This window comes from Falco naumanni, chromosome 5 (assembly GCF_017639655.2).
Source record: "Falco naumanni isolate bFalNau1 chromosome 5, bFalNau1.pat, whole genome shotgun sequence".
NCBI lineage: Eukaryota > Metazoa > Chordata > Aves > Falconiformes > Falconidae > Falco > Falco naumanni.
Genome location: NC_054058.1, coordinates 77,993,386 through 78,005,716, shown reverse-complemented (window position 1 = coordinate 78,005,716; position 12,331 = coordinate 77,993,386). Strand labels below are relative to the sequence as shown.

Sequence of the window (12,331 nt, the reverse complement as noted above, 5' to 3'; positions counted from 1 at the left end):
AGCCCCATATGACTCCCGTGTCAGGCAGGGCATCTCTTCTGGACCCTTCTCCCTATTCCCCAGGTGTCCTTGCCCTTTTGTCTCCACCTTAACCCATCCCAGAGCTCCGCACCCCAAGGAAAAGCCACCCAACTTCCCAAGTGCCACCTCTCCCTGCAGAAACCGCCTTCATGCCCAAGGTGACGCCTGCCATCACCACAAGGAAAGGGATTTTCCTTTCAATTCGGGATGATAAACACTACAAAGCTCGCTCCATCACCACGCCACACACACCAGAGCGTTTCTCTGGGCGCTCAACAGAGAACAGGAGCGGTAGTTCTACAAAAAAAAAAGGAAACAAAGCAGCCATAGATATTTTTTGATGTATATATAGATATCTTTATCACCCTTCTGTTGCACCACAGGGGATGTGAAGTGACAATTTGGGTTTGCTGCTAAGAAACGTGGAGCTGGTGGGCTTTTCAAGCTGGTTCCCAGCCCCAAACCAGGACAGATGCGTAAGGGGGTTATGCACAGCTTCTCTGCGTAAAAAAATAAAAAATGAAGGTTAGACAAGCCCTTGCATAGATCTTCCATCAGCTTCCCATCAGAGGACCATGGATCCCACCGGAAGGATGAGCTCGCCTCAGCCACTGCTCCTCGCTGCAGCCGCTGGGTTCTGGGTGACCTCACTCTAAAAAAGAAAAGCTCTGCACGCTCAGAAACCGACCGCGTGAGCCTTTGGTCAGAGCGCTGACGAGCGCGGCCGGGCCTCTCATAATTATATTTAGAAATGAGATTTCCTCTCTTGTTCCCCAGCATCCACCTACCAGCACCCCCAGAAAGACGCCTGTCCCCACCATGCTTTGCTGGGCTTGAAGCAAAACTGGAAACAGCAGCAGCAGCTGCAAATCTGCAAGCCAAGGGGCCAAAAATACCCCAAATGTGGGGGAGGGCAGAGGGCTGGGAGCTGAAGGAGCTCCCTGCACGGCTGTCACCCCAGCTTCTATGCTGGAGGGTGAAGCAGACGAGCTGCATCTTCCCAACCGGCTGAGGAAGGTGTTAATTGGGGTGCCAGCACCCTAATTAATGCACCCCAATTAACACACCGTGGTCACCAAGCCACTGCGGATACCCTGCCTGGATGAGATGCAGGTGGAGGTGGCTGCATCCCTCATGCGTCCCATCCCCTCCGGCTTCCCAGCTGGTGAGGGATGATGCTCCAGCAGGATTCATCCTGCTTCGAGACCTCCCTGGCCTACACCAGATCCCCTGGGATGTTTGCTGGAGCTTTCCATGCAATAGCTCTCCTAGGATTGATGTGCCTTGGCAAGCTACACCTGTGGAAGAGGCTTCCCCTCGCTCTTCTCCCTCCCCCACCCCTTTTGGTGATGAGGCATCACCTCCAGCTTTGCTTCCCAGCCTCCGATCACCAGGTTGGCTCCCAGCCTTCCTTCCCGACCGCGCAGCCTTGCTGCCTCGTGCCTCTTTGCTTGGCATCACCCCAAGCCCGTTTTAGGTGGGTTTGTTGTTCCAGGTGCTAAACTTCTCCTAAAAATCTCAAGGATTGATCCAAAGCTGATGACGAGAGCACCATCAACCAAGGCCACCCGCTCAAGTTGGAAGATCAAGCATTATTCCAGACTTTTTTTTTTTAATTATTATTTATTTTTTATTTTTCTCCCTGCTACTTAGACTCCTTCAATCCAGGAGCCCTGCTCCGTCTTTTCCACCCATGCCCTAAGCGTTCGCACACCTCTGGCACCAGCACGGTGACCATGCAGCCCACCCTTCCCACATTCCTCCTGGATGTCTCCATCCAACCCCCACCCCTGCCCTTCTCCAGACTCACAGAGCATCCACAAGAGGATGCTGAGGAGCTCAGGATGGGAGCTTTGACCCCAACCCCCAATAATAAAATTTTCCCAAGGCAGCTTCATCCTCGGGCACAAATCCTGCATGCCTGATGCTAACCGTGCATCCCTCTGCCAGGTAGGGAAAGGACCGACGGGGTCAACAGGACCCTCTGGAGAGAAGGATGGAGCCAGGGAACAAACTGCAGTTCAGCTGCCTGCACCCCATCAGGTTCCACCTTCCCAGCTCAGCCCCGAGCTGCAACCACCGGCCAAACCTCTCCCTACAGAAGGGACACCACCCTCCCAGCACCACAACGGCACCGGGGCTTTGAGGTCGCATGGTTAAACCTTCTCCAGCCCCAGGACGTCGGCGGTACGTGACTCCGCAGCAAACCTCAGCCTGCTCTCAGGCAGTTTCGAGAAGACAAACAAGCCCCGGCCCTTCTTTCATGAGTTTTATCGGGTTGTAACAAGAAAAAAAAAAGAGCTGTGGTAGGAAATAAATCATCCCTTGTAACTGCTCCACTGCCCCTTGGACCAGTTTGGATGCACCTTGGGAAAATGAGGGTTAAAACGGCTTATTGGTGCTGGCATTTTTCCTTTGAGCTGCCACGCTTTCCAAACACGCCGGACATTTCCACACCAGCTGTGCTCTGGGATGAACTGTGGCTGGTTTCTGCTGTTTAAAGCTTTTGGTTTCCCTTTTCTCCCCACCTCTCCAAAGCTTCCTCAAGGCTAGAGAAGACGCAGACCACTGGAGACCCTTGCTGGACCTCTGGGACCTCACTCCACTTTCTCCCCAACATCGAGCCTAAGCCCTCCCCAAGTCCCCTTGCAGATGGGTGAGCAGATGGATGGAGGGGAAGGTGTTTTTTGGGGGGTACCTGTCACAAGTGAGGTCCCACAGGGCGTGATACGGGGCCCAGCGCTGGTTAGAATCCTCCTAAGTGAGCTGGGTGACGGGATCAAGTATGCCGGGATGAAATTTACCGACAGGGAGCAGGGAAGCGGACACTTCGGGAGAGCCACCCTGTGGGCTAAGAAAAACTTTCTGAAGTTCAACCAAGACAAATGTAAGGTCTTACACCTGGGAAAATAATCCCGGTGCGCAGGACAGGCTGGGATCTACCTGGCTTGGGGGGGGCAGCTCTGTGGAAAGGGATCTGGGGGTTCTGGTGGGACAACAAGCTCGATAGGAGGGAAGAACGTGCCGCTGAGGCAAAGAAAGCCAATGGGGTGCATCAAGGGCATCATTAACAGAGATAAAAATGTCATTATCCTACTCTACTCACCGCCTGTCAGGCCACCCCTGGAATACCGCATCCAGTTTTGGTCCTCACCATACAAAAAAGACATGGACAGGCTGGAGGGTCCGGAGAAAGGTCCTCAAGGTGATCAAAAGGAGCCCAGCACGTGAGGAAAGGGGGAGAGAACTGGATTTATTCAGCCCTCAGAAAATTAAGGCTTCGGGGAGACCTGCTCGTTGTGTTCCAGTCCTTGAGGCGTGGCTACAATAAGACAGAGACTCCCATTTTACCAGGAGTTCGGTGGAAAAGACGACGGTGAGTGGGTACCGAGTTACTCCTGGGGAGATTCCAACTGGAGACGAGGAAAATATTTCACTTTAAGAACAATCAGCCATTGGAATAAGCTCCCCAGGGAAGCGGTGGATTCCCCAGAGCTGAATACCTGGGATCTGGCTGGGCAGGGTGCTGGGGGTTTGAACCAGAGGATCTTTACGGTCCCTTCCAACCCAAAACCATTCTACAATTCCAGGATCTTGTCTACAACAGGCTTTTACCAAGAAAGCTTGGACCAGATGATCCTTGAGGATCCTTCTATGACTCTGTAATCCCTGGGCCATTTCAGGGGGAGGCAGACAGGTGACAAACCCTCCCCACCTGGAAAGCTGAGGTACCTCTAGGTGCCTTTGTGATGCTGCAACACCTTCCTCCCCCGCTTAGTCCAAGCCAGGGCAGGCGGGTGCACAAGCTTGAGGTCTGGTTTTGAAATCCAGGCTGGGAGACCCCAAGCGCACGGACAAGACGCATGCGAGCGCACCACCCCACCTCCAGTCGAAATAGCGGCTTTGGAGGGGGAAGGGGGTCCCTGTCTCGCTGGCACCCACAGCCACCCCGCAATAGGGGCCACCAGCCAGCGGACCCACCCCACCGTCCAACCTGACGGGGGCCAGCGCATCATCCAGCCTCGCCTCCCTCCTGATTCGCAAGCCCAAGGCATCTAAGGCAGGGCCAGGCGTTCTGGGCGTGCCAAGAAAGGACTCGCAGCAGCCCCGGAGGGCGGCAGGGGGAAGCCCAAAGGGATTTTGGCAGCAGCATCGAAGGGCTGGCAGTCGCGGCTGCCCTGGCGTCCCCCAGCACCTTCCTCTTGTGTTTCACGGGCTGGATGTGTGCCTCTAGTGCCAAAGAGCCCTTGGGTGGCCACGGAGACATAGGTGGCCTCCTGGCACACCGAGCATTGAGCCTCCCATCTCTGCCAGCCCACCTGGAAGCAGGGATACCTCGCCTGGAGCTCGTCGGTGAACGTGCATTTTTGTTTTGGCACAGCACTGGGCAGGCAGGGCTCGACCTGGGGGGAAAAGCAGAGGAGAGGGAAAATCTCAGCAATTTTGATGCCGCATAAAGGACGCACATCTCCCGTGGGAGCTCCTTTCCTGCCTCCTGTCACACAGGTGGGGATGCCCAGCAGCAGCAGAAATGCATCCCAGATCCTGGAAGAGCCCAAAGATAAGAGCCCTATCCTGCAAGAGCAGCTGCTGAGCAGGTGTGGGGTGCGGGAAGCTGGGGTGGGACAGGTAGATGCCCCCTGGAGCAGGGAGCGCGGCTCAGGCATCGTCAACCTGCCCCCAAAACGAGGAGCCCAGCTCAGTATTCACCATGGTCCCCCCCAAAATGGGAAGCGTGACTTAGTGCTCATGACATTCCCCCCCAAAACGGGGAGCCCAGCTTGGTGCTACCGTATTGGCCCCCCAAACAGGGGAGGCTCAGGGCTCGTGATATTCCCCTGAAAAGGAGGAGCACAGCGATAGCCCCCCAAAACAGGGTGCACGGCTCAGCGCTCACAATAAAAGGGGGGGGGGGGGGGGGAAGACAAAAAGGGGAGTGAGGAAAATTGAGAGGAAAGAAGGAAAGGGGGACGGGAAGGAAGGAAGGGAGGGGGAAAACAGGGAACATCATAGGGGGGAAAGGGGGGGAAGGCAAGGAGGCGGGGGAGGGAGGAGGCAGGGCAGGAGGAAGGAGAGAGACCAGCAGTTACCGGGGAGGGCAGGAGCGGAGCAAAGGCACCAGGAAGGGGAGCGGGGCTCGCGGACCACGGCGCTGCCGGCCCCGCCCCCACACACCCCTGGGGGTCCCGGCGGCGGTGGGGCTGGCGAGACCCCGGCCCCGACCCCCGGCTCGGCCCGGTGCCGAGGCCGCCGGGCGCTGGCAGAGCCGCAGGGCCCAGCCCGGGCCTGCTTCCCGTGCCGCCTGCGGTGACCCGGAAGCTCAACCCGCCGTGGGCGGGGCGGGGCAGGCCACCCACGGGGGGGCACCCGGGGGGGGGAGGACCGGGGTGGGGGGGCGGACCGGGGGGGGCACCCACGGGTGACGCCCCCCCCAGCACCCATCGCCCCCCCACATCCCCAGAGCCCGGAGGGGGCGTGCCTTCCCCGCCGCGGTCCCGCCTATTGCTTCTTTCCTGCCCAGCCACTGGCCCGCCGCGCTGTCACGCCCGCCTCCTGCCGGAGGGGAGGAAGTCGGAATGATTGACAGCGCGTTCCTCCAATGGGGTGCTAAGGGGGTGTTGCTCTCGCTGCCCCGCCCCGCCCACATGCTGTACGGTGGCTGAGGGGGGCCGGAGGGGGGGGGGGGGGGGGCGCAGGAGGGCGCGGAGGGGGGAGGCAGGGGGGGTGGCGAAGAGGAGGATACAGTTTGGGGGTGCAAAAGGGGGGTCCGTGGGGTGCACGTTTGGGCGTGCAATGGGGGTGTGAAGTGTTAAGGGGGATGCAATGAGGAGGGGTCACAGTTTGGGGGTGCAGTAGGGGGTGCAATGGGAAGGGGGGTGCAATAAGGAGGGGTCACAGTTTGGGGGTGCAGTAGGGGGTGCAATGGGAAGGGGGGTGCAATGAGGAGGGGTCACAGTTTGGGGGTGCAGTAGGGGGTGCAATGGGAAGGGGGGTGCAATGAGGAGGGGGCACAGCTTGGGGGTGCAATGGAAAAGGGGGGGTGCAATGAGGAGGGGGCACAGCTTGGGGGTGCAATGGAAAGGAGGAGGTGCAGTGAGGAAGGGTGCACAGTTTGGGGGTGCAATGGAAAAGGGGGGTGCAATGAGGGGGTGCACACTTTGAGCGTGCAATGGAAAGGGGGGAAATGAGGACGGGGGTGCACAGTTTAAAGGTGCAAATGGGGGGTGCAATGGAAAGGAGGGGGTGCAATGAAGAGGGGTGCAAAGTTTGGGGGTGCAAAGGGGAGTGCAATGGAAAGGGGGGTGCAAGGAGGAGAGGGGCACAGTTTGGGGGTGCAATGGAAAGGGGGTGCACAGTTTGGGGGTGCAATAGGGTGCAAAGGGGCATGCAATGAGAAGGGGGTGCACAGTTTGGGGGTGCAATGAGGAGGGGTGCACAGTTTGGGGGTGCAAGGGGTGCAAAGGGGGTGCAATGGAAATGGCGGTGCAATGAGGAGGGGGTGCACAGTTTGGGGGTGAAGGGGATGCAATGGAAATGGTGGTGCAATAAGGAGGGGGTGCAAGGGGTGCAAAGGGGGTGCAATGGAAGTGGGGGGTGCAATGAGGAGGGGATGCACAGTTTGGGGGGCTCAGGTTGCCCCAGCTCCTCATAGCCCCCCCCTATTAACCCTTTCCCCGCCACCGCCGGCTCCGGGCTGCAGAGGGTTAAAGCCGGTCCCGGCGCTGAGTGACGGCGGCGACGGCCACCGCGGGAGGGGGGGGGGGGATGGGGGGGGGCGGGGGGGGCATTGGGGCCGGGCCCGGCCGCTCCGACCCTTTGTGTGGCGAGCGGGGAGCGGCAGCGCCGGGACCCCAGGTGCGGGGGGGGCTGCGGGGCCGGGGGGGGGGGGGGTTGCAAAGGCGGGGGGGGGAGGGGGCTGTGCAATGCCGGGGGGGCTTTGCATGGTCGGGGGGGCTGTGCATGGTCCTGGGCGGGGGGGTTGCAGGGTCCTGGGGGGGCTGTGCAAGGTCGGGGAGGCTTTCCATGGTCCGGGGCGGGGGGGCTTTTAATGATACCGGGGGGTCTGTGCAAGGCTGGGGGCGCTGTGCAAGGCCGGGGGGGGCTTTAAAATGCTGGGGGGCTTTACATGGTCGGGGGGGGGGGGGGGCTTTGCATGGTCTTAGGGGGGCTGTGCAAGGCCAGGGGGGCTTTGCATGGTCTAGGGGAGGGGGTTGCATGGTCCGGGGGGGCTTTGCAAGGTCCTGGGGGGGCTGTGCAAGGCCGGGAGGGGGCTTTGCATGGTCGGGGGGGGGGGATTTGTAAGGGTGGGGGGGGAGTTGTTGCTTTACAAAGCACCCGGGGCTTTTGGCAAAGGCGGGGCACACTGCAAAGCCGAGGAGGGGGCTTTTGGGGGGGGGTCCTGGGGGCTTTGCAAGGCCTGGGGCTGGGGGAAGGCACATGGCAAGGCTGGGGGGGGGGGCTTTGCAAAGGCCGGGGGGGGGGCGCACTGCGGGGGGTGGGGGGCATATTAGGTGGTGCTGGGGGGCAGTTTGCAAAGCTGGGGGATCTGGGCTGGGGAGGGGCACACTGCAATGACCTGGGGGCTTTGCAAGCTGGGGGTGTGGTGGGGGTGTTGCATGCTTTTGGGGGGTGGGTTATAAGCTGGGGGGGTTGGGGCACATGGCATTGCAAGATTTGTGGGGCTTTTGCAAGGCTGGGAGTCAGCGAGGGTGGGGGGAGCTGTGTGTTGGGGGGGGGCATTGCATGGTCCTGGGGGGGTGATTTACAAAACTGGGGGGCTGGGGGAGGGTCTTGCTAGCTTTGCAGAGCTCTTGCAAGTAGGGGGGTGGTGGTGAGGGAGGGGGTGCATGGCATGTTCCTGGGGGGGTCTCTGCAAGCCGGGGGGGGGGGGGCACATTGTATGGTCCTGGGGGGGGCACATGGCATGGTCCTGGGGGGGGGCTCTGCAAACTTGGGGGGTGGGGGTCCACATTGTATGGTCCTGGGGGGGGGCATTGCATGGTTCGGGGGGGTGCTTTGCAAACTTGGGGGGGAGGTCCACATTGTATGGTTCTGGGGGGGCTCATGGCATGTTCCTGGGGGGGGTCTCTGCAAGCTTTGGGGGTGTCCAGCTGGAGGGTGAGGGGGGGCACACTGTATGGTCTGGGGGGGTGTGTGCTCATCACATGGTCCTGGGGGGGCTCTGCAAGCTTGGCGGGGGGGGGGGGGGTGTCCACCTTGCATAGTCCTCAGCAGGGGGGTTATAAAGCTGGGGGGGGGGGGCTTTCTGCAAAGCCATGCCCTGCTCCCCACCTCGCAGACCCCCCCCTTCCACCCGCTGCTTTGCAAAGCCCCCCCCCCCCCCGTTGCACCCCCCCTGAGGGTTTTTTGGTTTGTTTTTCTTTGGGGGGGGGGGGTGTCGACACGACACTCACAGTGACAGACGCAGCAGCATGGAGACCCCGACATCGCGACCCCGCTGGCGACTGCAACCGGAGGGGGGGGGCCCACCGGCAGCCCCCCGCCCCCAGCTCGGAGGACGCAGAGGGGCCCCCCCCGGCGATGCTCCCGAGGGGAGTGGGGACGTCGCTTGGTCCCGGGGTTCCCTGTTGGGGGGGGGATGGCGGGGGCCGGCATCGAGCTGCGCCGGTTGCGGTTCCGGCAGTTCCGGTACCAGGACGCGCCGGGGCCGCGGGCGGTTTGGCGGCGGCTGCGGGAACTGTCGCGGGGGTGGCTGCAGCCCGAGCAGCGCAGCAAGGAGCAGATGATGGAGCTGCTGGTGCTGGAGCAGTTCCTCAGCATCCTGCCCGAGGAGATCCAGAGCTGGGTCTGGGTCCGGCACCCCCAGTCCTGCGCCCAAGCCGTTGCCTTGGCCGAGAGTTTCCAGTTGGGACTGGGAGAGCCCGATGGGATGTGGGAGCAGCAGGTGAGGTGGGGGGGGGGGGGGGCGCAGCCTGCTCCCTGGGGTGGGCAAGGAGTAGGCAGCCTCCTGGACCCCAAAATTGGGGATGACACCCACACCCCCCCCTTTTGAGCTTTGTGTTTAGGATTGATCCCACAGGACAGCCCAGAATCGGAAAGGCAGAGGGGTGGGGGTCCCAGGCACCCAGTCCCCTACCCCTACAGCCCCTGGGGGTCCTGGGCACCCAACTCCCCCCCCCCCCCCCCCAACAGCCCCTGGGGGTCCTGGGCACCCAGCTCCCCCACCCCTACAGTCCCTGGGGGTCCTGGGCACCCAGCTCCCCCACCCCTACAGTCCCTGGGGGTCCTGGGCACCCAACTCCCCCCCTCCTACAGCCCGTGGGGGTCCTGGGCACCCAGCTCCCCCCCCCCCAACAGCCCCTGGGGGTCCTGGGCACCCAGCTCCCCCCCCTCCTACAGCCCCTGGGAGTCCTGGGCACCCAACTTCCCCCACCCCTACAGCCCCTGGGGGTCCCGGGCACCCAGTTCCCCCCCCTAACAGCCCCTGGGGGTCCCAGGCACCCAAATCCCCCCACCTGTACAGCCCCTGGGGGTCCCGGGCACCCAGCTCCCCCACCCCTACAGCCCCTGGGGGGTGGTCCCAGGTATCCTACTCCCCTCTTCACCCCCCGGGTGCCCCTTTCTCCCTGGGTTCCGCAGGTGACGGTGCGCGTGAAGGTGGAGGAGGTGGCCCCAGGGGATGTGGAGGACCCTGAAGTGGCTGGGGACCCCCCAAGCCCCCCACGCGAGTCACCCCAGCTACCCTCCGGGGATGGCTGGCAGGAGGAGGTGGCCCTGGGCAAGGTCAAGTGTGTCCCCAAGGAAGAAGAGCAGTGCCTGCAGGAAGCAGGTGAGGGGCTTGAGGAGAGAGACCCTGCACCACCACCACCACCACCCCAAAAAAAGGGGGGTGAAGAAGCCACTGTAGGAGCCAGGGGAGCTTGGAGGTGGTGGGGTACAGTCAGGTTCTCCCCATGGATGTTCCTCCTGGCTCTTCTTTGGGGTAGTTTTGGTCTTGGTGGAGGAGAAGTGGGAGAAAAAAAGGGGGAAAAGGGTCAAAAATGAGGTTCTCTTGGGGTGTTGAGGAAGGAGAAGGATGTGACCCCAAGATGGTCTCCAGATGGTGGTGCCACCACTTGGGAGCTTGAGCCCAGTTGTGGTGGGAGGAGAAAGGTCTCCTTGGGCTCCTACGCCAAAATGAATCCAGTGGAAGGGCTGGGAGATGTGTCCGAGGTGAAGACAAGCTGATGATTGATGTCCCCCAGGAGCCTGGTGGCTCCAGGACTGGGTTCCTTCATCCCAGAGTTGTGACATGGGTGAAGGTGAGGTGGTGGCTGATGTCCCCCACGAGCCTGGTGGCTCCAGGATGGAGCTTCCTGGTCCCAGAGGAGATGCAATGTGGGTGGTGGGATGATGACTGAAATTCTCCATGAGCCTGGTTTCTCTCCATGGTGGAACATGGAGCATCTCCCCCCTTGCTGGAGGAGATCCAGGGTGGTGGCGTTGGAGGAGAAGGGTGGTGTCCTCCCATGGAGAACCAACTCAAGAAGCTGCTTCTTCCCCCCCACCCAGCAGGTCCCACCATGGCGAGCAGCGACCCAGAGGTGCCCATCTTGCAACGGCAAGACCTGCAGCACCCACCCAGCACCCTCCAGGATGTCCCAAGCGCCGCCACCCCAGCCCGGAGAGGGACCCACCGGCGACAGATCCCTCGGGATCCCACCACCTTCCCCCAACCCCTCCCCCAGGCTCTACCCAGACCAGTAGAAGCCACTGGGAGCCCAGCGAAGCCCTGGGTTAAGCGGGAACTGTCAGCGCAAGGGAAGGAGCGTCCATATCCCTGTGGTGAGTGCGGCAAGACCTTCGGGCGCTTGACCCACCTGAAGACCCACCAGCGAACCCACACGGGGGTCAAGCCCTACGCTTGCGGCACTTGCGGCAAGAGCTTTGGCCACCTCTCCACCCTGACCACCCACCAGCGTCTCCACACGGGCGAGCGCCCTTACGGCTGTGGCGCCTGCGGCAAGACCTTCACCAACCCCTCGGACCTCAACAAGCACCAGCGGTCGCACACGGGTGAGCGGCCGTACCCCTGCGGTGCCTGCGGCAAACGCTTCAGCCAACAGTCCAACCTCACCATGCACCAGCGCAGCCACACGGAGGAGCGCCCCTACCCCTGCAGCGCCTGCAGCAAACGCTTCAAGTACTTGGCGGACCTGACGGTCCACCAGCGCTCGCATACAGGCGAGAGACCCTTCCCCTGCCCCCACTGTGGGAAGAGCTTCAGCAACAAGTCCTCCCTCGCCCGCCACACACGGATCCACGCTCGGGTGGCCTCCAGGGACAAGTGATGGGCGTGGGGGCGGTGGGGGGAGGATGAGGAAGGGGGGGACCGCGTCGTCCTGGTGGTGGTGGGGAGGACCATGGGGCGGGGTGGGCCTGGTGGGCAACCCGCATGGATGGGGATGGGGGGGGTTGCTGGTTGGTGGGACGTAGGGGATGTGGATGGGGGTGATTTGCCGGGAGGAGGTGCAAAGTGGGTGGTGGGATGAGCAGTGATGTTCTCCATAAGCCTGGTGGCTCCAGGACTTGGTTCCCTCATCTCAGAGATGTGACACGCGTGAAGGTGAGGTGGTGGCTGATGTCGCCCACGAGCCTCTTGGCTCCAGGACTTGGTTCCCTGGTCCCAGACGAGATGCAACGTGGACAGTGGGATGATGAGCTGATGGCTGATGTTCTCCATGACTCTGGTGGCTCCAGGACTTGGTTCCTTGGTCCCAGAGATATGACACAAGTGAAGGTGAGGTGGTGGCTGATGTCCCCCATGAGCCTGGTGGTTTCAGGATGCAGCTTCCTGGTCCCAGAGGAGATGCAACGTGGACAATGGGATGATGACTGACATTCTCCACGAGCCTGGTGGCTCCGTGACTTGGTTCCCTGGTCCCAGACGAGTTGCAACGTGGACAGTGAGATGATGAGCTGATGGCTGATGTTCTCCATGACCCTGGTGGCTCTAGGACTTGGTTCCCTGGTCCCAGAGGAGATGCAACGTGGATGGTGGGATAAAGAACTGATGGCTGACGTCCCCCATGATCCTGGTGGCTTCCTAGTCCTTCCCCCCTCTTCCTCCAGCCACCTCCACCCTGGCCCCCCCGCCAGGACCCCTTCCCTCTCTTCCAATTCCAACTCACCTTTTTTCCCCCTCTTTTTTGTTTTGTTTTGGTTTTTTTTTTTATATATATATATATATTTATTCACCCCTTCCCCGGCCTTAAATTTCAGAGACCAACCTACCTCACCAGCCGCTTGCCCTGCCCCTCCCCCCATGTCCCCTCCCCCCATTTTTGCCCCCCCTTTTTAGCCGACTTGC

The 12,331-nt window shown here is 61.4% G+C and overlaps 2 protein-coding genes across 4 annotated transcripts; one reads left to right on the top strand and one right to left on the bottom strand.

Annotated features, from left to right (window-relative positions):
• Window positions 1-352: 352 nt before the first annotated feature.
• Window positions 353-5,463, bottom strand: LOC121089385 (wiskott-Aldrich syndrome protein homolog). The gene is made up of 3 exons (XM_040596588.1): window positions 5,112-5,463; window positions 4,357-4,424; window positions 353-521 (listed from the first exon to the last, which is right to left on the bottom strand). The coding sequence occupies exons 1-3, from the start codon at window positions 5,461-5,463 to the stop codon at window positions 507-509; spliced, it is 435 nt and encodes a 144-aa protein (XP_040452522.1). The 3' UTR covers window positions 353-506.
• Window positions 5,464-6,791: 1,328 nt separating this feature from the next.
• On the top strand, window positions 6,792-11,351 carry LOC121088285 (zinc finger and SCAN domain-containing protein 32-like). Of its 3 annotated transcripts, XM_040594131.1 has the most exons (4): window positions 6,792-6,876; window positions 8,438-8,926; window positions 9,622-9,811; window positions 10,534-11,351. In XM_040594131.1, exons 2-4 carry the CDS (start codon window positions 8,621-8,623, stop codon window positions 11,310-11,312), a joined length of 1,275 nt encoding a protein of 424 aa, XP_040450065.1. In that variant the 5' UTR covers window positions 6,792-6,876; window positions 8,438-8,620; the 3' UTR covers window positions 11,313-11,351. The 3 variants fall into 3 exon arrangements, with proteins under 3 accessions (XP_040450065.1, XP_040450064.1, XP_040450066.1); XM_040594130.1 differs by lacking the exon at window positions 6,792-6,876 and having other exon boundaries at window positions 8,246-8,926; XM_040594132.1 differs by lacking the exon at window positions 6,792-6,876 and having other exon boundaries at window positions 8,248-8,926; window positions 10,537-11,350.
• Window positions 11,352-12,331: the final 980 nt, after the last annotated feature.